This window comes from Borostomias antarcticus, assembly GCF_949987555.1.
Source record: "Borostomias antarcticus genome assembly, chromosome: 19".
NCBI lineage: Eukaryota > Metazoa > Chordata > Actinopteri > Stomiiformes > Stomiidae > Borostomias > Borostomias antarcticus.
This window is the reverse complement of record NC_140252.1, coordinates 1,751,251-1,775,578: the sequence shown is the minus strand read 5'-3', so window position 1 is coordinate 1,775,578 and position 24,328 is coordinate 1,751,251. Positions and strand designations below refer to the sequence as shown.

At 46.7% G+C, this 24,328-nt stretch overlaps 1 protein-coding gene across 1 annotated transcript in view; it reads right to left on the bottom strand.

Moving 5' to 3' along the window:
- Window positions 1-8,420: 8,420 nt before the first annotated feature.
- The window catches only part of LOC311321557 (adenylate cyclase type 8), a gene marked incomplete at both ends in the record, with an annotated part of 33,706 nt that continues 17,798 nt past the window's right edge, over window positions 8,421-24,328 (bottom strand). Inside the window, 13 exons of the mRNA XM_084453552.1 lie at window positions 8,421-8,642; window positions 9,723-9,925; window positions 11,128-11,242; window positions 11,539-11,640; window positions 11,772-11,918; window positions 12,262-12,420; window positions 13,791-13,872; window positions 14,409-14,581; window positions 15,392-15,493; window positions 15,861-16,062; window positions 16,311-16,411; window positions 18,150-18,335; window positions 20,343-20,580. Of these exons, the coding sequence (XP_084309678.1) occupies window positions 8,421-8,642; window positions 9,723-9,925; window positions 11,128-11,242; window positions 11,539-11,640; window positions 11,772-11,918; window positions 12,262-12,420; window positions 13,791-13,872; window positions 14,409-14,581; window positions 15,392-15,493; window positions 15,861-16,062; window positions 16,311-16,411; window positions 18,150-18,335; window positions 20,343-20,580 (2,032 nt within the window). The remainder of the gene's footprint in view (window positions 8,643-9,722; window positions 9,926-11,127; window positions 11,243-11,538; window positions 11,641-11,771; window positions 11,919-12,261; window positions 12,421-13,790; window positions 13,873-14,408; window positions 14,582-15,391; window positions 15,494-15,860; window positions 16,063-16,310; window positions 16,412-18,149; window positions 18,336-20,342; window positions 20,581-24,328) is intronic.

Genomic DNA, 24,328 nt, shown 5'->3' with positions numbered 1-24,328 from the left:
ACGCACGTTTGGCAAGTCGATGTATTTACGTAGTCAATGACGTCGCCCCAGCCCTAATATGCATGCTCTCCAAGAGTCATCGGGCACAAATGATCATGGCCGCCCTCAAAGTCAATACAGCGCGCATAAAAAGGAAGTTAGGTCTAATTGCTTAACGCATTGGGCATAGGGCAGGCAATGACTTTTGTCCAGAACTATCAAAAGAACAGCTGTATGTACGCCCCATTGACAGTAAACCAGCCCCATTCATTTAAGAAAACATGAAGAATATGAAAAAAGTGGTATCAGCTGACATTTCTTCACTTGTTTCTTTTGGCCAGTTCAATCCTCTAGCACCATTAAATGATACAATGCCAGAGTTTAAAGCAAACCCCGCCCTCAGTGACAAAGCTCACTGTCTGGTGAGTGTTGTGTCAGCGGATGCAATCAGTCTTATGGAAAATGATGTCATAGACCAAATGAGGAGAGTCAGAAAAGTTGCCAGTGACCTTGGTAAGTAAACCCCTCATCTATACTCCCATGAGTACAGAGATAATGCTGTAGGCTGTGCTAGGCTTTATTATTATAATGATCAATTATTTCTTCATAAACCATACCTGCAAATTAGGGGTTTTCATATTGTCAAATGATGTCTGTCAGTTAGTCTTTGGTTGAATCATGGCATCACACTAAAGTCTCTCCTTTCAACTATTTCCATCCTAGAAATCCCTCAAGTTGTTGTCATGACAATGCCAGACAAGGCTTGTGAGCTGGTGGGGAGGGATGTGAGGAAAATCTACACAAGCAAGATCATAAAAGATAAAGTAAGCACTGGTTTACTGTCAAATTTCATCAAACAATCAAAACAAAAATAATTCAATAATCACAGGTAACTTCAAGTTTGACCTCCATTTCTCTCAGATGGAAACGTGCAGTAATAGGCTGGGTGTCCCCATGACCTGCATCCTGCCTGTGAAGAACTACCATGAGGAGGGTGCGCTGAACAATGACATGGATGTTCTGCTGATGACCGCCATGACTCAGATTGTCAACTTTGCCAATGACTACTCATGGAACCTCCAGCAAAGTCAAGCAAGGCCTTTTTAACCCTTAGGAGTCAGCCTAACCCTAACCCTAACCCATTTGCCAGATTCTGCTATTCTGTATTTCTGTATTTAAATTACTTTCTGAGATGTGATGCATGTCGAGTGAAAATATGATGTTACTGTGACAAACCGTTCTCTTCTAATGTAATTCCTCCAGGGAATATTATATTTGTAATTCCATAGCAACGTGATTTAGCGCAGAGGGATAATGAAACTCAGCAGTGAGCAAAGCATAAATAACATATTTCTTTATAATTTAATGTAGAAAATGTGAGTAAATGGCACATATTTTTTGTCTTTGGCAAGTGGCCATGGTAAGCGAGATAATACACCCAGAGGTGTGCTGTAATCGAAAAATAATTATTGCACTTGGCATTGTGCATTAGGCCTATTGAAGCAGAAACTCATGAGAGGGTGTGGAAGGCCGTGAATTGTGAACTGATTGCTGTGCACAACAGCCGAGCTACACCAAGATACGCACGCGCAGTCCGTGAAAAGAATCCCGCCCGGGAACTGTCTGAGCTACACCAGGAAGTGTAGGGTTGCGTGCGTAGCCTACTGTCCATGCTACTGCTGACATCAGCTAATCGATTTTCACTTAACTTTTCAATTCATCAATATGGGTGGGTATATTGAATATTGTATTGCATATTGTAGGCAGCATCAGTGTACACCCTTGATCATATAGGCCTAACTTGAACTAGTTGTAATAATGTAATAATTGTACAAGTCGCATAGGCATATGTTGTTGACATGTTCTACACTTTCTTAAAATACTGAAATGTTATTTGAATTTATTATAATCATAATGAATCAATAATATACCTATTATTCTTCAGTAGGCTATGCCTGGGGAGCAATGGATATTGTATTCACCCTAACCTACACAACGTTTTGATTACAAAGTGATTGTTATTGCGGTGTCTTGATTAAACTTGGATTTACTGCAACATTTTTAGACCAGTGTGGTTCTTATTAGGTTCCATTTGTACTCTGAGTTAATTATAGACCTGTAATGGTCTATTTGGAACCCCCTCAAGGACCCTGGACCCCACTTTGTGAAGGGATAGACCTATAAGTGTGTCTCTTTTGTCAGCTGCTGTGAATTGCAGAAGGGCTCTTGCTGTTGCTCTTGCGGAGACTGCAGCTGCAGACACGCAGGGGGACCCGGCCGTAGATGGTGGGTTCACCCTCTGAACCAGAGGAGGAGAGAGCAAGGCACTACCACAATCTGGTAGCACCAGTAGGCTACAGGTGGACAAACAGTGCCTGAAGAAAGATGGTCATGGGAGACATATTTAGTAGACTACATTTATACTATGACAATTGAAAGAGACACCAACTTTGCATTTCTGGACACAATATACGCGCGGGAAAAAATAGAACCAATTCCTATTTTAGAGCACGCATACGCGGGGTCCGTGCTGTCGGCGTTCTCGGTGTAGCCGGTATCGTTGACATCAATGGAATCTTTCCAAACGCGCGCGCGAGTTCCACGCACGAGACGCGCGTGAAAAGGCTTGGTGTAGGCCCCTGTCCCCACTGGTCAACTGACTGAGGCAAGCCAGCCTTCAATTTGGAAATACAAGCCATGTGGGCCACAGCCCATTCCCCTTTGCGCAAACATTAGCGTCATTACAGTAAATCGTTTTTTCTCTTGGAAGGACTTGACACAGTCGCGTTCACCGACAAGTAGTGAAGTCAAATAACTGTGGTTTGATTAAATAAGTGAAAGGCGGTTGTGGTGTGGCATTTCAAAATAAAGGACCTCTAAATTGTCATAACTATATTTCCTTAATATTCAGATTAGAAATAAAAGGAGACCGCCCATAATGCATCAACACTTCCACTTCAGAGTACTAGTAGGCCACCTCAGGGTGTCACCCAGTGATTTTCAGGACATTCTGATGTGGCATTTCAAAATAAAGGCCATCTAAACTGTGCTATACGACCTACTGTTTCCTGCAATTTACGATTAGGATTAAAAGGAGACCGCCCATAATGCATCAACACTTATCGAGATGCGGTAGCAGCGGCAAAAGCTCCTGCTGGCGGGGAGTGAAGCTTTTCAACTCGCCTGTCACTGGCTCCCTGGAGGAATTTAGCCTGGCTGCAATAACGTTATCGCGAACGGAATGAATACCATCTACTAGTAAACAAAACATGTTCAGCATGTTATAATTAACCTGTTAAAACTAAGATGCCTGGATAAAAATAATGTCTCCAATGGATATATTTGACAAAAACAGGTTCATATGCAAGCCGGTTTTCATTTCATTGCATTTCACATAAACGTGAACTTGTTCGTGGACGCGTAAGACAGAAAAGCACAGCTGCGCAAGTACAAAAGTCACCGGAAATAGCCAAATGACTACAAATGTAGCCAAGATGGCGCGGTTCAATAGGGCTTCACTTTAGATTTCGAATCCTGGGGGCTTGGGTCTGTCCCAATTCAAGGGTTGCATCCTACCTAGGCCGGATTTGAAGGCTGCTACGTCACAGCGGGGCGACAAGTGCTGTCCCAATTCATTCAGCCTACGAAGAGTCCTCCGAATGCAGCACACAAATCAAGCCCCCAGGATTCGAAATCTAAAGTGAAGCCCTATTGAACCGCGCCATCTTGGCTAAATTTGTAGTCATTTGGCTATTTCCGGTGACTTTTGTACTTGCGCAGTTGTGCTTTTCTGTCCTACGTGCTAGATGCGGTAGCTAGATGCGGTAGCAGCGGCCAAAGCTCCTGCTGGCGGGGAGTGAAGCTTTTCAACTCGCCTGTCACTGGCTCCCTGGAGGAAGTCAGCCTGGCTGCAATAACGTTATCGCGAACGGAATGAATACCATCTACTAGCAAACAAAACATGTTCAGCTATAATTAACCTGTTAAAACTAAGATGCCTGGATAAAAAAAACAATGTCTCCAATGGATATATTTGACAAAAACAGGTTAATATGCAAGCCGGTTTTCATTGCTAAATCAAAGCGGCGAGAGCCGGGAACGTGCGTCTACATTTCGTGAACTTGTTCGTGGACGCTCGTAGGCCAGAAAAGCACAACTGCGCAAGTACAAAAGTCACCGGAAAGCCAGAAAAGCACAACTGCGCAAGTACAAAAGTCACCGGAAATAGTCAAATGACTACAAATTTGCCGAGATGGCGCGGTTCAATAGGGCTTCATTTGTGATAGCGGTCAGTGAATGGAGTGGCTGTATCCAGTTCTATTAAAGGACAATGCTCGTTTTTGACAACCTTGCCGCGAAATGGTTGTTTTCATCAATCTGTCTGGATGAATCGCTAGTTGTGCTTACATAGAGCATAGGCCTGTTGTGCGCATGCGTGCTGGAGCAAGTGAGGAAGCTATTTCGTGTCTAAAGACGTTTCTAAAGATCATATTACAGAGGCATGTGAAATACCACAACATGATTATGCTCTATGTAAGCACAACTAGCGATTCATCAAGACAGATTGATGAAACACAGATTTTTAGAAACTGCATTCTCAGTGCCCCGATCACCGCCATTACATGGATATACTGGCTCGCGCTGGATTTTAAATTTCTTCTACATGCCTCCGAACTACACCAAAGTGATCTCGGTGAGTCAAACGTCTTATAATATGTCGTAAAATAGGTCCAGGTTGTCAAAAACGAGCATTGTCCTTTAATACCATCCATGACACAAATGCGGCCTACTTTTGACGAATTTAATACAACTGATGGGCTGCGTTCCGAATCGCATACTTCTACTTCTTACTACCAGTACCTACTACAACTGCCCTTAGAAAGTACATACTTTGCAAGCAGTAGGCATCCAATTGGGACATCCTACCTTGTCATAACATTGCGCCTTGAAATTTGCCCACATCCGTCGCTGTCCATAACGCGACATTCATCTACAGCTGACTCACTCGCACATGTGACGCACATTTCCGCTGCGCACAGGATTGTGGGTCAGAATAGCCAGAAAAGCCTGCTGGCTTGCATACTGCAAAATACGACCGGATGTAGTAGGACATCCTGGTATTTTTGCCATACTGCATGTGGCATACTATGTATTGGGACATACTACATCCTGTTTTGGCATACTATATAGTAGGGTAGTATGCGATTGGGAACGCAGCCATCGACCTTCGCGGCCTCCCTCCCAGAATGCGTTTCGGTCCGGATGAATTCCTGTACCAGCCGCCATTGCCCGAATTTAAAACGTTTTTAAACCGCTTTGATGTTAATATTATTACGTTTTAATACAATTTCATGCCTGATAGTACCACCATATAATCCCAATATGTGCAAACTTTATCCAAATTACACCTGTATCTACGAGTTTAGATAGACGATTTAGACAGGCATTTGCTGTGGTGTTTCCATAACAACCTGCCGTCAGCCTTAGGACAGGTCGCGCTACCGGCACGCGACACGCTTGGCACGCGCTTGGGGCTGCCTAGGCAACACAATGACTAGTTGGGAATCCTCCGTAGGCTAGACCGTCCCATTTCACAAAACATTTATATCTGGCCTACTTGGCCTGAAGGACGCGACCTAGGTAGGATGCAACCCTTGAATTGGGACAGACCCGTGGTCTGCTAGCTCTCTGGATTGGAGTAGGTGTGGCATTATGGGCGATTTCCTTTTATTTCTAATCTGAATATTAAGGAAATATAGTTGTGACAATTTAGAGGTCCTTTATTTTGAAATGCCACACCACAACCTCCTTTCACTTCTTTAATCAAACTACAGTTATTTGACTTCACTACTTGTCGGTGAACGCCACAGTGGCAAGTCCTTACAAGAGAAAAAACAATTTACCTAATGTTTGCGCTAAGGGGAATTGGTTGTGGCCCACATGACTTGTATTTCCGAATTGAAGGCTGGCTTGACCGCAGTGGTCAACTGGGGAATGACCGCGTGTCCGCGTGCCCTCCGCGTTGTCATCTGCTTGGGTGGGCGTGTTCGGGCTTCAAGCTAACGAGCGATATAATCTTGCATAGAATACTGATTCTGTCAAATATATCGTTTCGAAAAATTATTTCTTTATCAAGGCATCTTAGTTTTATCAGTTTCATTATAGCGGAGCAGGTTATATTTGCTCCAGGAACTCCTATGCCAAGCCGAGCTGATCACATTGTGGCCGGCCCAGAATGCAGCTCGGCTTGGCATAGGGGTTCCTGGAGCAAATATAACCTGCTCCGCTATAATGAAACTGATAAAACTAAGATGCCTGGATAAATAAATCATTTTTCGAAACGATATATTTGACAGAATCGTGTGTGTGTGTGTGTGTGTGTGTGTGTGTGTGTGAGAGAGAGAGAGAGAGAGAGAGAGAGCACCTGCCGTGGTGATGTTTTGCTTGTTGTAGGCCTATCTGTGTCAGCATCCGCCGTGGTGCTTTTTTCAATTGGAGAGATGGCCTGTTAGCACGGCTAGGCTAATGTGCTTTGTGTATAACATGTTCAACGATGATGTATCTGTCTGATCGTATTTGCTGTAGGCTAGATGGATGGTTTAATGTCACATGATCGGTCATACTGTAGGCTATCCCATTTGCAAGTGCACTGATTGCGTGCCAGTCTCCTAAGTGACCGGTATGTAGGCTATCCCTGGCATTTATTCAGTTGTTGCTCTTGTGCGCCAGATTGGTGGCAATTGTTGTGTCTGCATTGTAATGCACAACTTTGCCTCTCCTTGTTATAAAATAAGTTGCATTCAAACAACTTTAGCCAGTGCAACCTCCTATGCATGTCAGTGTTGCATTTCGAATACTAGCATATCGGATTATCAAAAATTGTTAGTAATAATTGTGCCCCCCGTTGCAGCTGGTCCACTCTAGCACTGAGCCCTGGTGACGTGGGCGTGTGTGCTGTCATGTAGGCTATAGACTGATTGTCTTGGCTTGCATCCATGATATATAGGCCTACTGCATATTGAGAAATCTTCGACCGGTGCTGCGCAACAAACGGGAGATGGGGACCCCCCCGAATATTGAGGGGTATTTCGCACACTGGTGTTGAGTGATAATGTGGCCAGGTTGAACTATATACCAAGGCAAAGACAGGCTGCAGATGACAACTTGTAATTGGTCACGAAATGTTTGACACTGATATAAAGACATTAATGATTTTTTAACTGATGAATGAACATTTAATAACTTAGAAGTGGACTATTTAAATACTGATCAAAGGGATGGCATTAGTTCAGCATTAGCCTATTATGAACAGAATGTACAGTAGACTCAATAGATCCTCATGCCACATGTATTATTATTTATTTTTTGTTAAACTGTATTCTTCTCCCAAGGGGAAATGTATCTTCTGCTTGTCTATCTCAACCATCAGTGGAGTCGAGCGAACGGTCAGCCAGCACGGCCGGCGCCCTTACGTTAGCACCTGGATGCTAGCGCTGGGGTTAAGTGCCTTGCTCAAGGGCACAATGGTAGGCAACGACTGATGTGAACTCAGCCATAAAGCCCCCAGACACTGGTGAAGATCCCAGCTGGTCAAGCCTGGAGCTCTAAACACTGTTAGTGCGTGTGTAAGAATTTGAGTAGGTTTCCTCGACACCTACTGTTCAAATCCCTAACCAATTTAGCTAGTGGACTAAAAGCCATACTGTGGTGTAACTTCCATTAAATGTTGTGAGGTTTTCCTGTCACTTGTGGATCTAGGAAAGCAATGAAGACCTATTAACCGCTACCATGATTGTTTAAACAGCACAATCTGTCCACAAATTAGATAAAAATAAAAAATAGTACTCTATTTCACTCTTAATCACACTATTATTGCGCATGGTTCTAGTGTTAGAATAGTGAGGTATGATGTCATCATGGCTTTGAGGCTTGGAGATGTAAACAGCAGGGTTGTTTTTACACAAAGTCCATAAAAGGTGGCTTCAGTCCGATACACAGAGGAACCAAATACACCTGAAAACAGAAAGAACATGGCAGTAGAAAAATAGAAATGATTAAAGATGAAAGCTCAAAGTTTGTTAAAACCAAAGGAGAGTTCCCTTGTGACACGCTCCAAGGTAGTGTTCGAGAGGCGCGTTATCAAGACATGTGGATGATGGACAAAACATCAACTATCTCCCCAGACTCCCTCAGAGGTGTTGGGGGTTGTCTGTGAGGTCCTCGTCGTGCGTCCACAGAGGAACGGCGCTGTTTGTCCCTCTCTCTATCATCAACACCATCGTACCGTAGGTACCACCGAGCACGACTCACGAGATCTACAACAACGGAAGCGTCTGTGGAGATCACGTAGTTTGAACCCATCCAAAGCAGGGGAGATAAATAAACGTCTCAGACGGCTGCGCAGGAAGTGGTCAGTCCATGAACTTTGACCCGGGGGTCTTTCAGCACTGTCCGGCGCCAGAGGGCAGGCTGAACCCCCCGTTGGCTTCCCTCTGCTTCTCCTTGTTCCTGGCCCGCACCAGACCGAACACCACCGCCGCCAGCGTGGTCCGGCCTCCCGAGCGGCCCCCACAGCGACCCGCGCCCCCGCTGCTGCTGCTGGTCCTCTGGCCGCGGCTGCTGCTGATGAAGTAGGTTCGGACCTTCCCCTGACGCTCGCTCACCTGGGGGGAGAGAGGGACAGAGGACACAGCGGTGGTTGATTATTTATTTATTTTATTTCACCTTTATTTAACCTTTATTTAACATTTATTTTTACTGTAAGTCCGCTGAGAACCAATTCTCATTTACAATGACGACCTGGCCAAGAGGCACAACATAATCCAAGACTGTACAAATAACACATAAGGACATAAACAACAATAATCTATTTAAAAACCTCACGATACATACACATCACAAAATATACACTATTGGATCGGCTGCAGAATTGGATTGGACTCTCTGGCACTGTTTTAAACTGGATTAGATCATACTTAGTTCGTTGTGAATACTATGTTGCCCTTGGCACTCATGCCTCTGAACGCCATACCATATCTTACGGAGTCCAAGGCTCAATTATTGGCCCTTTATTATTTAATCTATACATGCTCCCACTAGCTAGTATTATCAATAACCATAACATTAGCTTTCACCAGTATGCAGATGACACTCAGTTGTATCTGTCGTTAGCACCTGATGCTCACAAGTCTGTCAGTTCCCTTCTTGATTGTATTAATCACATAAACTTGTGGATGTCCCAGAACTTTCTCCAACTAAACAAAGACAAGACAGAGGTCCTTGTTGTCGGAAATGAAAAACAAAGAATAGATGTGTTACCCTATCTAGACTCCATGTGTCTGAAGCCCAAAGACCACATCAGAAATCTAGGAGTTATCTTTGATAGTTTTAATAATCACATCAGCAATGTCTGTAAAACAGCATATTATCACCTCAGAAATATCTCAAAGGTCTGTGTTATTATCTCCATTGCCGACTGTGAAAAACTCAAACACGCTTTTGTATCTAGCAGACTTGATTACTGAAATGCACCTTTACCTGGTCTACCCAAGAAATCCATTAAAAACCTGCAGCGAGTTCAAAATGCTGCTGCTAGAATCCTAACGCGCACTAAAATGAGAGAGGGATCGACGACGTGCGCTTCCTCGCCCCGACATTTACCCTTCCTGGTTTCTGATGACATCAGAGAACACACCAGGAAGTAATCCCCTGCGTCACGTCTCGCTGCTGCGTGCGCCGCTCACCCCTTTGATGAAGATGTGTCCGCGCAGCTCCAGGACGAAGCCCCAGTCCAGCAGGATGCGGCGCGTGGCCTCGGGCACCTGGATGCGGCCGGCCACGCCCGTGCTGTCCATGCGGCTCGCCAGGTTCACCGTCGTCCCCCAGATGTCGTACTGCGGCTTCGTGGTGCCGATCACCCCGGCGACCACCGGCCCGTGGGCGATACCTGTGGGAGATAACCAATCACAGACGCTCAAGCAAGCTAACCCAATCTGATTTAGAAAGAAGAAGAAAAAATCAGGTCATTGGTCCTGTGTTTTTATTATAGGATAAATGCAATCTTGTTACAATCTGCCCCACACATCAAACAGCTGGCCCAATACGGGAGCTTCTCTCAGATCATACAGAACAGAGGGGAAATTGGGCTCTAGACCAACAGAATCAGAGATTTTCAAATGTTTCATAATGACACTGGGGCCACAGTCCTCTGACAGCCAAGCAGGTGCACTCTAGCTGGTCTCTGCTGGTCACTCTAGCTGGTCTCTGCTGGTCTCTCTAGCTGGTCACTCTAGCTGGTCTCTCTAGCTGGTCTCTGCTGGTCACTCTAGCTGGTCTCTGCTGGTCACTCTAGCTGGTCTCTGCTGGTCACTCTAGCTGGTCTCTCTGTTGGTCACTCTAGCTGGTCTCTGCTGGTCACTAGCTGGTCTCTCTGCTGGTCTGTGTGTGCTGGGCCTCAGCTTGTCTCTCTGTGTGCTGGGCCTCAGCTTGTCTCTCTGTGTGCTGGACCCCAGCAGGTCTCTCTGTGTGCTGGACCCCAGCTTGTCTCTCTGTGTGCTGGGCCTCAGCTTGTCTCTCTGTGTGCTGGACCCCAGCAGGTCTCTCTGTGTGCTGGACCCCAGCAGGTCTCTCTGTGTGCTGGGCCTCAGCTTGTCTCTCTGTGTGCTGGACCCCAGCTTGTCTCTCTGTGTGCTGGGCCTCAGCTTGTCTCTCTGTGTGCTGGTCTCTCTGCTGGTCTGTGTGTGCTGGGCCTCAGCTTGTCTCTCTGTGTGCTGGGCCTCAGCTTGTCTCTCTGTGTGCTGGACCCCAGCTTGTCTCTCTGTGTGCTGGACCTCAGCAGGTCTCTCTGTGTGCTGGACCCCAGCAGGTCTCTCTGTGTGCTGGGCCTCAGCAGGTCTCTCTGTGTGCTGGACCCCAGCAGGTCTCTCTGTGTGCTGGACCCCAGCAGGTCTCTCTGTGTGCTGGACCCCAGCAGGTCTCTCTGTGTGCTGGACCCCAGCTTGTCTCTCTGTGTGCTGGACCCCAGCAGGTCTCTCTGTGTGCTGGACCCCAGCAGGTCTCTCTGTGTGCTGGACCCCAGCAGGTCTCTCTGTGTGCTGGACCCCAGCAGGTCTCTCTGTGTGCTGGACCCCAGCTTGTCTCTCTTCTTACCTACTCGCAGCTGGAAGTTTTTGGAGGAGAATCTGTTCATCTCTCTCAGAGTCTCCTGCATGGCCAAGGCAAAGAGGATCAGCTCACTCAGGTGGTTCCAGTCACTCACCTTCCCCTGCGTGTGTGTGTGTGTGTGTGTGTGTGTGTGTGTGTGTGTGTGTGTGTGTGTGTGTGTGTGTGAGAGAGAGGGAGAGAGAGAGAGAGAGAGAACATGGGAAATGAGCAATAAGGGAAATGAAAAGTGGTCAGTAGAGCAGACTACACCTGCAGGGCATCTTAGCGGACATGGATGCTGAGGGAACCTCCAGGGTTAGAGGACATGGATGCTGAGGGAATCTCCAGGCTTAGCGGACATGGATGCTGAGGGAATCTCCAGGCTTAGCAGCGGAGTGAGTCGGTACGGTAACCTACGGTAACCACCTGTCTGTCTGGTGCGAGCCCGGATGCAGCCATGTAGCAGCTGCCAATTGTCTTGATTTTCTCTATGTAGTGGAAATAGGACTCTTCCAGCAGCTAGTGGGAGGGATGTATATAGAGAGAGAGGAAAAGAGAGAGAGGGAGAGAGAGATTTGTAAATGATTTTTCTTTAGTAACATTGGAGCCGTCTCTCAGTAATGAATAGATCCCCGTGACCCCCGGCTGACCTCGTCGAACCCTGCGATGATCTCGTTGAGCAGTCGCAGGCAGTCGACCCCCTCGTGTTTGATCTCCTTCTGCTCATAGTACTCATTGAACCCCGCCACGGAGGCGAACAGCACCCCCACCTCCTCGTACGAGTGGGAGTACAGCTCCTAAGGACAGAGGGGGGCAGCACACAGACGTTCAGCTCACTAAAGTACTCAGCTGTTGCTTAACGCCATCCAGGGCGGAGTTTCCCAGAGGCATCGTAGCGCTACGTTCATCGTAAGCTATGGCGTTCATCATAGCGCTACGATGCCTCTGGGAAACTCAGCCCAGGTCTGTTCCCATCCAACGTGGAGTCAACGAGGCCCTTGTCTTCCCAGACTCTCCACCCTCAACAGACAAGAGTCGTCGCTATTTGGAGCAAGACAGTGGTTCAAACTGGATGTTGGGTTAGGAATTGAAAAACTCCGACTGAACACCATGTTTGTTTGTTTGTGTTTGTCTGTGTACCTCATCATTCCTGTTCCGCTCCAGGAAGTGTCGCGCGACGTGCGCTGGCAGGATGTTGTGCAGCAGACACTCATTGTGCTCCCGCAGCTCCCTCATGTCCTCCACTTCCTGCTGCGCCTGCAGACGCCACAGGAAGTCCAGCCTCGCCGTGGCCTCCCACTGGACGACAAGGTGCAGGCCAATCAGGACCGAGCTTTACCAGTCTCTACCAGAACTGGACTCATCATTTAGAGTTGATTATTCAGAGTGTTGGATTCAATTACAGTGGCAGTAGGAGGTCAGGGTAGCTTATGGCAGAGGTTTTCAAGCGTTTTGTACCCAAGGCACAGAGGTTTTCAAGCGTTTTGTGCCCAAGGCACACCAAAGAGCAAGTGGAAATCTCAAGGGGCTCTGGAAATGAAAAGCCTACTGATAGAGTAAATAAAAAATCATTCATTCATTTTTGTACAGTTGTACAGCTTATTGCAATGTCAAAATCCCACGGCACACCATTTGGGAACCATTGGCTTATGGTTTTTTATTATGCCACTTCTACTCAACACTACTGCAGATCATATTAGGAGAGGGTCTGAACTACTAATACTACTTCTACTCAACACTACTGCAGATCATATTAGGAGAGGGTCTGAACTACTAACACTACTTCTACTCAACACTACTGCAGATCATATTAGGAGAGGGTCTGAACTACTAACACTACTTCTACTCAACACTACTGCAGATCATATTAGGAGAGGGTCTGAACTACTAACACTACTTCTACTCAACACTACTGCAGATCATATTAGGAGAGGGTCTGAACTACTAACACTACTTCTACTCAACACTACTGCAGATCATATTTGAGAGGGTCTGAACTACTAACACTACTTCTACTCAACACTACTGCAGATCATATTAGGAGAGGGTCTGAACTACTAACACTACTTCTACTCAACACTACTGCAGATCATATTTGAGAGGGTCTGAACTACTAACACTACTTCTACTCAACACTACTGCAGATCATATTAGGAGAGGGTCTGAACTACTAACACTACTTCTACTCAACACTACTGCAGATCATATTAGGAGAGGGTCTGAACTACTAACACTACTTCTACTCAACACTACTGCAGATCATATTAGGAGAGGGTCTGAACTACTAACACTACTTCTACTCAACACTACTGCAGATCATATTAGGAGAGGGTCTGAACTACTAATACTACTTCTACTCAACACTACTGCAGATCATATTTGAGAGGGTCTGAACTACTAATACTACTTCTACTCAACACTACTGCAGATCATATTAGGAGAGGGTCTGAACTACTAACACTACTTCTACTCAACACTACTGCAGATCATATTAGGAGAGGGTCTGAACTACTAATACTACTTCTACTCAACACTACTGCAGATCATATTAGGAGAGGGTCTGAACTACTAACACTACTTCTACTCAACACTACTGCAGATCATATTAGGAGAGGGTCTGAACGTGGAGATGGAAGGAAGCAGGCAGAAACCGGCGTTTCTTACAGTACCTGGCGTCCATTGTAGAACACGGCTACGACAAACATGGCCATGAGCAGGATGCAGATGCCCTTTCTCCTTACGTAGTGAGACCTGTGTGTGTGTGTGTGCGTGTGTGTGTGCATGTAAGAGAGGGAGACAGTGCGTGTGTGCGCGTGACAGAGAGGGTGAAAGTGTTTGTAGGTGTGTGTGTGGGCGTGTGTGTGTGAGAGAAAGTCGAGGGCAGAGAGATGAGAATTAGGACATCGGCCTTAATTCAGGTGTTCAAGTGACAGAGCCTACATGATAAGTCATAAACAGACGAGTTACAGTATCATCAGTATTTGTATAGGTGTTATCTTTGAGTGTGTGTGGTTGTGTCCGGTTGTGTATACTGTATGTGTGTGTGTGTGGGGGTTTCAGGGTGAGTGAACTGGTTGACTGACAGCAGAGAGCTATTAGAGCATCAGCAATAATTCAGGTGTTCAACTGACAGAGACTAGACAATCAAATTACAGAGGAGTTATCAGCACGGTTTGCATACTGTAGGTGTTATATATCTTTGCGTGTGTGTGTGTGTGTGTGTGTGTGTGTGTGTGTGTGTGTGCGTGTGTGTGTGTGTGTGTGTGAGAGAGAGAGAGAGAGCGTACCTGTGCACAAGATCTTGTTCTTGCTGGCTGACATAGAGCACATGGAAGGCCACTTGGATGAAATAGGAGTACACAGCGACCACCAGCAGAAGAACGGTCAGCTTCAGCAGGGAGCTCAGACGCAGGAACACCGCACACGTCACCATGGAGACCACCCCGCTCAGCACGAAGAACTACTCCCCCCGGTGGACAGACAGAGAAATGGAGAGAGAGAGCGAGATGGAGAGAGGGAGAGCGAGATGGAGAGGGAGAGAGTGAGAGATGTAGAGACAGAGATAAAGAGAGAGAAAGAGAGGGAGATGGAGAGACAGAGAGAAAGAGAGAGAGAGAGAGAGATAGGAAGTGAGGGATAATGTGCCATAAATGGACGTGAGTACATTCAAATTCAACAATTTAAAGGATATGAGTGACAGGAGAGAGTTGTGGTTGAGTCCACATCGCACTCAAGTCTGTTCCTCAGAGAAGTCTTAATATTATAAAGATATTATGTATAAATCATATTATAGACATGAAAAAAAAAGGAAGAGTTCTAACTGGGGTCCAGTACTCCTTCCAAGTATAGTCCCTGACACTGATACAAACAATACGCTTGTCCAATAGCTGTCCCTGACACTGATACAAACAATACGCTTGTCCAATAGCTGTCCCTGACACTGATACAAACAATACGCTTGTCCAATAGCTGTCCCTGACACTGATGCAAACAATACGCTTGTCCAATAGCTGTCCCTGACACTGATGCAAACAATACGCTTGTCCAATAGCTGTCCCTGACACTGATGCAAACAATACGCTTGTCCAATAGCTGTCCCTGACACTGATACAAACAATACGCTTGTCCAATAGCTGTCCCTGACACTGATACAAACAATACGCTTGTCCAATAGCTGTCCCTGACACTGATGCAAACAATACGCTTGTCCAATAGCTGTCCCTGACACTGATACAAACAATACGCTTGTCCAATAGCTGTCCCTCGTTACCTCTGGGTAGGTGCAGGCGCTAAGAGCCCATTGGTGAGGCGAGCTGTTCCCGTCAATCACCTCCTCCCCTCTCGTGTCTGTGTCTCTCAGAGAGCACCACACCTAGGGAGCACAGCAGGAGTCAGGCACAACAACAACAACAACAACACCACAGCAGCCGAAGAGCAACACAGTCACATCCCCCTGGGCAACCTCAGCCAGTCAGCATCACGAGAAAAATAAAGAATCATGGAACGCTTTTTTTTTTCTTCCTTTTAATGAGCTAAATATGACCCAAGCCTGGGACGTGGGGCGGCGACAAACAGATAAAGCCCCTAGCCCAGCTCGCGAGCGCCAAACCTTCCTGTCTCTCCACCCCTGTGTCACTGATAAGAACTCCCACCCCTCAAATGGATGGTGGACAAAAGAAGCCGCAGCGATCTGGCGATTGCCCGGTGTCCGGCCGGGGAGGGGCGTCGCCGCCGCTCACCATGTCGGCGGAGACCACGGCGAAGTTGAGGGCGATGGCGGCGAGCGTGAGGAGACTGCGGGCCACGTTGTTCTCGTGGATCCAGCAGCACAGCCGCTGCAGGGCCCAGGGAGCCCGCCTGAACTCCTCAGCCAGGGCCAGAGACAGCAGCAGCAGGTAGGCCAGCAGGAAGACGGAGAACTGGAGCACGGCGGGGTACTGCCTGCACAGGGAGGACAGAGAGGAGGACGGAGAATGAAAAGAATGTTCCGGTCAAGAGAGAGCTCACAGAGGAACGGCTTGAAACAGGGACGAAGCGCTCCATATAAGAAGGAGGGAGAGATCGATATTGATGAAAGAAATGGAGGAACAGAGGACATGTGTTTGTTGTAGTTTATAGATTTGAGTTAAGAGCCAAACCCCTGAGGGCACAGAGTAAGCGCCCACACGCGGAGGTAGAGGCTGGGATACCTGGGGGCGGGAACGAGGGCCTGGACAGCCATGAGGAAGAGGAGAATGATGAAGGAGCAGACCAGGTTGGAGTTGAACATCTCGTCTCTCATCTGGGAAAACTGTGGCGCAGAGGGTGGGGGAGGGTGGGGGGGGGGGGGGGGGGAGGGGGGCACGAGTGGACGATCACAATCGGATCCAAAACATGTTCCACCAACTCTGGTTTCAACTTTTGCAAGGATCCCCACGCCAACACTGACTGGAATTCGGATGGTATCGTCCCCAGTTTTCCATGTGAAATAGTGTAGTAGGGTCGTGTGTACTGTGTACACCGTCATCCTCTGCTTCCTTCCTCCCTGGTCCCCTTACCGCACCCCCCCCCCCCCCCTCCAAAAACCATTAAAGGAGTAGTAATGGGAAAATGCATGTTTAGTCCTGTTTTAAGGTTACTTATGATCATATACAATGGTTCAGATCAAAACGTTGACAAAACTAGCACTTTTGAGAAAGTCTGATAATTGCTCTACCACCGTTTTGGTCATACAATGGATGTGGGTGGGCACCGTGAAAAATCATTCAAAAACATGTTAAACTCTCAATTTCAAAGACAAGAAACTCACCGAGGTGTTAGTTGGCGTTCTGACATTATAATTCTCCATAAAGTAAAATTCTAGTTCATCTGGAAAGGCTTTTTAAAATATTTAGCATAGAACTATTTATGCCACGTTCCAGATAGGATTTTGAGCCCGTAAGTTAACTTCATAGCGTTCCAGGCAAACTGTCTGAATGCGTGGCATTCTAGATAAATGTAAACAAGCCGATATGGTAAAAGCTTGAGATTTGGCACATTGCCAGAGCTGGCAAGCTAAACATTGTATGCCTAATTTCGCTATGCTAAGAAATTGTACGTTACATTTTATTTATTGACATCATCGACTTTTCGCCGTTTGCATGGTCACGTTCAGGTTTACCTTAATGTTAGCTAGCTAGCACTATATCTCTTGTCAACATATTTGGGCATCATTACATACACATAGCAGGTTGTAGTGCATAATCATTTGTATTATTTTGATTACAACGTACAAATTTAATTTACGTTGCCCTAAAGTTATCTTTGTCACCATACCCATGGGGGCTGCCATCTTGCTTAGAGGGCTGTGTGACGTCAGAGAGCGCAACTGGGAGTACATCGATCTGTACGAGTTCACGGGTGGGAAGTTACGGGTTTGACTGCCATTCCAGAGCATTTTCACGTGTAGGAGGTCGGAAAAACACAAGTTACGGGTTGCCTGGAACGCGCCATTAGTCGCAGCACATACGTGTGTAAACCTCCGTAAACTAGGTAACCTAGCAACATAAACAATAACAATAGCTACCGTAAGTAGTTACGCTTCCTGAATCCCCTCTGCGGATTGATCTACACATCTACAACGGTAGGGTCAATACAAGTCAATGGATTTCATAAAATGATCAATAAAACCCTAGAGGATTCATACTTTGCGGTGAATTTGATGTTAGAACAACAATGGACACCAATTATCCCCTCGGTGAGCTTCTTGTCTTTGAAATCGAGAGTTTAACATGTTTTTAATAGATTTTTCAAGGTGCCTATCCACATCAATTGCATGACCAAAACAGTGGTAGAGCAATTATCAGACTTTCTCAAAAGTGCTAGTTTTGTCAACGTTTTGATCTGAACCATTGTATATGATCATAAGTAACCTTAAAACAGGGCTAAACATGCATTTTCCCTTTACTACTCCTTTAAGTCTCAACCCGCTATCTCATCGCAGAAACTCCAGAACCAAAACCCTGGTGTTGGACTGCGTCTGGGTTTGAGTTAGTCAACGCCCCCTTTACCTTGTCCTCGATGTGCGTGTCCTTGAACACCAGCGTCGCCGGGGTGACGTGCTCCTTGCGCATGCGCTCGCTACTGCGCACCTCGATGGCGTGCTCGATGCGCTTGTTGATTTCTTTGGACGCCGGACGCCTCGACGACGAGGTGGGCAGCTGGGCCTGCGAGCCGTTGGTGATGGAGGCTAGGATCTGTGGGGGGAAGAGGGGGTCAGAGGGTCAGAGTTCACCATGTCATGAGCTTAGCGCATGTGCATCACTCTCCCATTAATTTGTAAGCAACTACCTGGGCCCAGTACCCCCTACCCCTCACCCTAACCCGGGTCCGTATCCTCTTCCTACCCCCCACCCTACCCCAACCCCTGCCTCCATCGGGGCTCAGGCACGCACACACACACAGACACACATTAGTGTTTGCCACACCTCTCCCATGATGCTCTTAGCCTTTCTTGCTCTGAAAATGTAGTTTGACGTAATGTATTGCTCTATATATGGCTCCGTGTGCTACTAACCCTGTTCTGCCTCCCCTCTCCTTAGTGCCTCTCTCTCTCCCTCCTATCTTCTAACCAGGTCCAGTGGATGCCCCACTGTCACCAGCAGACCACCCTGAGTCCGATAGATACCCCTGTGTCTGCTGCAGATGTCGTAGCAAATTAGTTAACACACACACACGCACACACAGACATACAACAGTCCACTTCCGGCCTTAGGCCTGGGTCCAGTACCCCCTCCCCCTCACCCTACCCCGGGTCCGTATCCTCTTCCTACCCCCACCCTACCCCTGACCCCTGCCTCTACCTGGACCCAGGCACACTCACACACACACTGACAGACACCAGTCCTGGGCTCAGATCCCCTTCCCCTCACCCTAACCCGGGTCCGTATCCTTTTCCTACCCCGATCCTACCCCTGACCCTGCCTCTATCTGGGCCCAGGCACATTTATGCACACACAGACTTACACCAATGTTTGCCATGTCTCTCCTATGATGTTATTAGCCTCTCTTACTCTGAAAATGTAATTTAATGTTATTTATTGCTCTATAAATGTTCTTAGCCGGTAGACAAACATACTCCTGGAGCTTGCTCGATCGCCTCGTTGAGAGGGGTCAGGGAAGAATTTTTACAGCTCACTTATCTGGCCCCCGGGTGATTACAGTTTTTTTGCTTCCCTCTGGAATATGTAGGGGTGGGATGTCTGCCCACCTCCCTTGTTCTCTGTAAAGCGCATTGTGTTGCCTCTGGGTATGAAATGCGCTGTATAAATAAAGCTTGATTGATTGATGATTGAACTAGATTCTAGTTGCTTACAAACTAGTCTCGCATAGCCAGACCTATCTCCACACTTCTACATAGCCAGACCTATCTCCACACTTCTACATAGCCAGACCGATCTCCACACTTCTACATAGCCAGACCTATCTCCACACTTCTACATAGCCAGACCTATCTCCACACTTCTACATAGCCAGACCTATCTCCACACTTCTACATAGCCAGACCTATCTCCACACTTCTACAGAGCCAGACCTATCTCCACACTTCTACATAGCCAGACCTATCTCCACACTTCTACATAGCCAGACCTATCTCCACACTTCTACAGAGCCAGACCTATCTCCACACTTCTACATAGCCAGACCTATCTCCACACTTCTACATAGCCAGACCTATCTCCACACTTCTACAGAGCCAGACCTATCTCCACACTTCTACAGAGCCAGACCTATCTCCACACTTCTACATAGCCAGACCTATCTCCACACTTCTACATAGCCAGACCTATCTCCACACTTCTACATAGCCAGACCTATCTCCACACTTCTACATAGCCAGACCTATCTCCACACTTCTACAGAGCCAGACCTGTCTCCACACTTCGTTTACGCTGTGCCAGCGCTGGAGAAAGGTCTGGCTGGACTCATTACCATTCGAGGGGGGGAGGCTGTATTTCTTTAAACCAATCGCAATAGTCTTCGGCAGAGCAGTTGCTTGGTTGTTGTTGTTTCATGTAGTCTGGGATTGTCTCACTGACTGGCCGATCACATGAATCGGCACCACTAATAAACTAATGACAAGGCTTATCTCCGTCGAGCCAGAGTACTTTCAAAGTAATGGGAACATTTGAACTCTTCGGAGAAACACCAACCATGACTGCCGTCAGAGGTTAAAACCATAGAGCCGATACTGTTCCACCTACACAGTTCATATCGACGATGATGTTCCCCAACGGCGGCTCTGCGTTCCAGGTGCGGCTCTGGCGGGTTCTGCGCGCTTGGGGTTTCTCGGCGGCCGGAAGCTCCTCCTCCTCGGGGCAGATGAGGAAGGTGTCGATGTTGTGCTTCCTCAGGAACTCGTTCCTCTCTCGGCCGTGGCCCTCCTCCGTCTGGTAGGAGCCCCCCAGGCTGTCCAGCGTGGCCCGGGAGATGTGGATCCTCCTGAGAGAGAGAGAAGAGAGAGAGAGAGCAGAGATGAGGGAGAAGAGAGAGAAAAGAGAGAGATTAGCCTTGGCTCAAATAACATTGAAAACAATTGTTTGGTCCTTTTTAAACTCCAGTTTAATTTTCACCCCTCCATACAAATCATTTCTACTGACCAGACATAGACCTGCTCTAACAGACCAGACCTAGACCTGCTCTAACAGACCAGACCTAGACCTGCTCTAACAGACCAGACCTAGACCTGCTCTAACAGACTGACATAGACCTGCTCTAACAGACCAGACATAGACCTGCTCTAACAGACCAGACATAGACCTGCTCTAACAGACCAGACATAGACCTGCTCTAACAGACCAGACATAGACCTGCTCTAACAGACCAGACATAGACCTGCTCTAACAGACCAGACCTAGACCTGCTCTAACACACCAGACATAGACCTGCTCTAAGAGACCAGACATAGACCTGCTCTAACAGACCAGACATAGACCTGCTCTAACAGACCAGACATAGACCTGCTCTAACAGACCAGACATAGACCTGCTCTAACAGACCAGACATAGACCTGCTCTAACAGACCAGACATAGACCTGCTCTAACAGACCAGACATAGACCTGCTCTAACAGACCAGACATAGACCTGCTCTAACAGACCAGACATAGACCTGCTCTAACAGACCAGACATAGACCTGCTCTAACAGGCCAGACATAGACCTGCTCTAACAGACCAGACCTAGACCTGCTCTAACAGACCAGACATAGACCTGCTCTAACAGACCAGACATAGACCTGCTCTAATAGGCCAGACATAGACCTGCTCTAACAGACCAGACATAGACCTGCTCTAACAGACCAGACATATACCTGCTCTAACAGACCAGACCTAGACCTGCTCTAACAGACCAGACCTAGACCTGCTCTAACAGACCAGACCTAGACCTGCTCTAACAGACCAGACATAGACCTGCTCTAACAGACCAGACATAGACCTGCTCTAACAGACCAGACATAGACCTGCTCTAACAGACCAGACATAGACCTGCTCTATAGACCAGACATAGACCTGCTCTAACAGACCAGACATAGACCTGCTCTATAGACCAGACATAGACCTGCTCTAACAGACCAAACATAGACCTGCTCTAACAGACCAGACATAGACCTGCTCTATAGACCTGCTCTAACAGACCAGACCTAGACCTGCTCTAACAGACCAGACATAGACCTGCTCTAACAGACCAGACATAGACCTGCTCTATAGACCTGCTCTAACAGACCAGACATAGACCTGCTCTAACAGACCAGACATAGACCTGCTCTAACAGACCAGACATAGACCTGCTCTAACAGACCAGACCTAGACCTGCTCTAACAGACCAGACATAGACCTGCTCTATAGACCTGCTCTAACAGACCAGACCTAGACCTGCTCTAACAGACCAGACATAGACCTGCTCTAACAGACCAGACCTAGACCTGCTCTAACAGACCAGACATAGACCTGCTCTAACAGACCAGACCTAGACCTGCTCTAACAGACCAGACATAGACCTGCTCTAACAGACCAGACATAGACCTGCTCTAACAGACCAGACATAGACCTGCTCTAACAGACCAGACCTAGACCTGCTCTAACAGACCAGACCTAGACCTGCTCTAACAGACCAGACCTAGACCTGCTCTAACAGACCAGACCTAGACCTGCTCTAACAGACCAGACATAGACCTGCTCTAACAGACCAGACATAGACCTGCTCTAACAGACCAGACATAGACCTGCTCTAACAGACCAGACATAGACCTGCTCTAACAGACCAGACATAGACCTGCTCTAACAGACCAGATCTAGACCTGCTCTAACAGACCAGACCTAGACCTGCTCTAACAGAGCAGACATAGACCTGCTCTAACAGACCAGACATAGACCTGCTCTATAGACCTGCTCTAACAGACCAGACCTAGACCTGCTCTAACAGACCAGACATATACCTGCTCTAACAGACCAGACATAGACCTGCTCTAACAGACCAGACCTAGACCTGCTCTAACAGACCAGACATAGACCTGCTCTAACAGACCAGACATAGACCTGCTCTATAGACCTGCTCTAACAGACCAGACATAGACCTGCTCTAACAGACCAGACCTAGACCTGCTCTAACAGACCAGACATAGACCTGCTCTAACAGACCAGACCTAGACCTGCTCTAACAGACCAGACATAGACCTGCTCTAACAGACCAGACATAGACCTGCTCTAACAGACCAGACCTAGACCTGCTCTAACAGACCAGACATAGACCTGCTCTAACAGACCAGACATAGACCTGCTCTAACAGACCAGACATAGACCTGCTCTAACAGACCAGACATAGACCTGCTCTAACAGACCAGACATAGACCTGCTCTAACAGACCAGACCTAGACCTGCTCTAACAGACCAGACATAGACCTGCTCTAACAGACCAGACATAGACTTGCTCTAACAGACCAGACATAGACCTGCTCTAACAGACCAGACATAGACCTGCTCTAACAGACCAGACATAGACCTGCTCTAACAGACCAGACCTAGACCTGCTCTAACAGACCAGACATAGACCTGCTCTAACAGACCAGACATAGACCTGCTCTAACAGACCAGATATAGACCTGCTCTGTAGACCTGCTCTAACAGACCAGACATAGACCTGCTCTAACAGACCAGACATAGACCTGCTCTAACAGACCAGATATAGACCTGCTCTATAGACCTGCTTTTACAGACCAGACATAGACCTGCTCTATAGACCAGAGGCCGTTAGTTCGGCTATTCTAAAGCCACAATTCACATTGTGACCGAAACAACATTGAAAAACAAGAACCTTATAAAAAAAACGGTAACACTTTAGAATAGCTACCCATTATAAATAGTTAATAGATCATCCACAAACTGTTAGTTGATGAGTTATTAATGTGTTAAATATTTGTTAATATACAGTTAATGATTTACAACTATCCCTTATAAATAGTACATCATCCACAAACTGTTAGTTAATGACTTATTAATTACTTTTTAAATGTTTGTTAAATAGGCAGTGTGCTGTTTTGTACATTTAACCCTACTTGTGGTCTGTCTAACATGAACCTGAAACATAGAGATCATAATTTCACTGATCGTTCCAGTATTGAGCTAGCTGCAGTTTTTATGTGGACATTCACTGGGCTACAATGGAAGTCAATGGGGCATAATGCAAATGCTTTGAAAAACTATGATAAATGTGCTTTTCTAAGACGGGAAGCACAGGGTGTAATCTGACCAGTCTCAGTATGCTCTCCTGTGAAATGTATCACAATCTGAATATGTTTAGGTGTTTGGCATGACTTGGACATAGTCCTCCATGGGAGCAGTAAAAACAAGCGCCAGGGGAATGCTTATGTCCAAGTCATGCCAAACATGTAAAAACATTCGGATTGTGATATTTCACAGGATAGCATAGTGAGACTGGTGAGATTACACCCTGTACTTCCTGTCTCTATTTATATGACTTATAAATAGGTAATAGATCATGAACAAGCGATTCGTAAACTACTTATTAATGCCTTGTTAAAAAATTAATACATGTTTATAAGTGAGTAACAAATCATTTCTTACCAATTACATAATGTAAAATAACATTTGTAAACATTAGGAAATGAGGAATAGTTGCAACTTTATAATAACATCCCGGGGCCTTTTATCAAATTTATCATTTATCAAAAAGC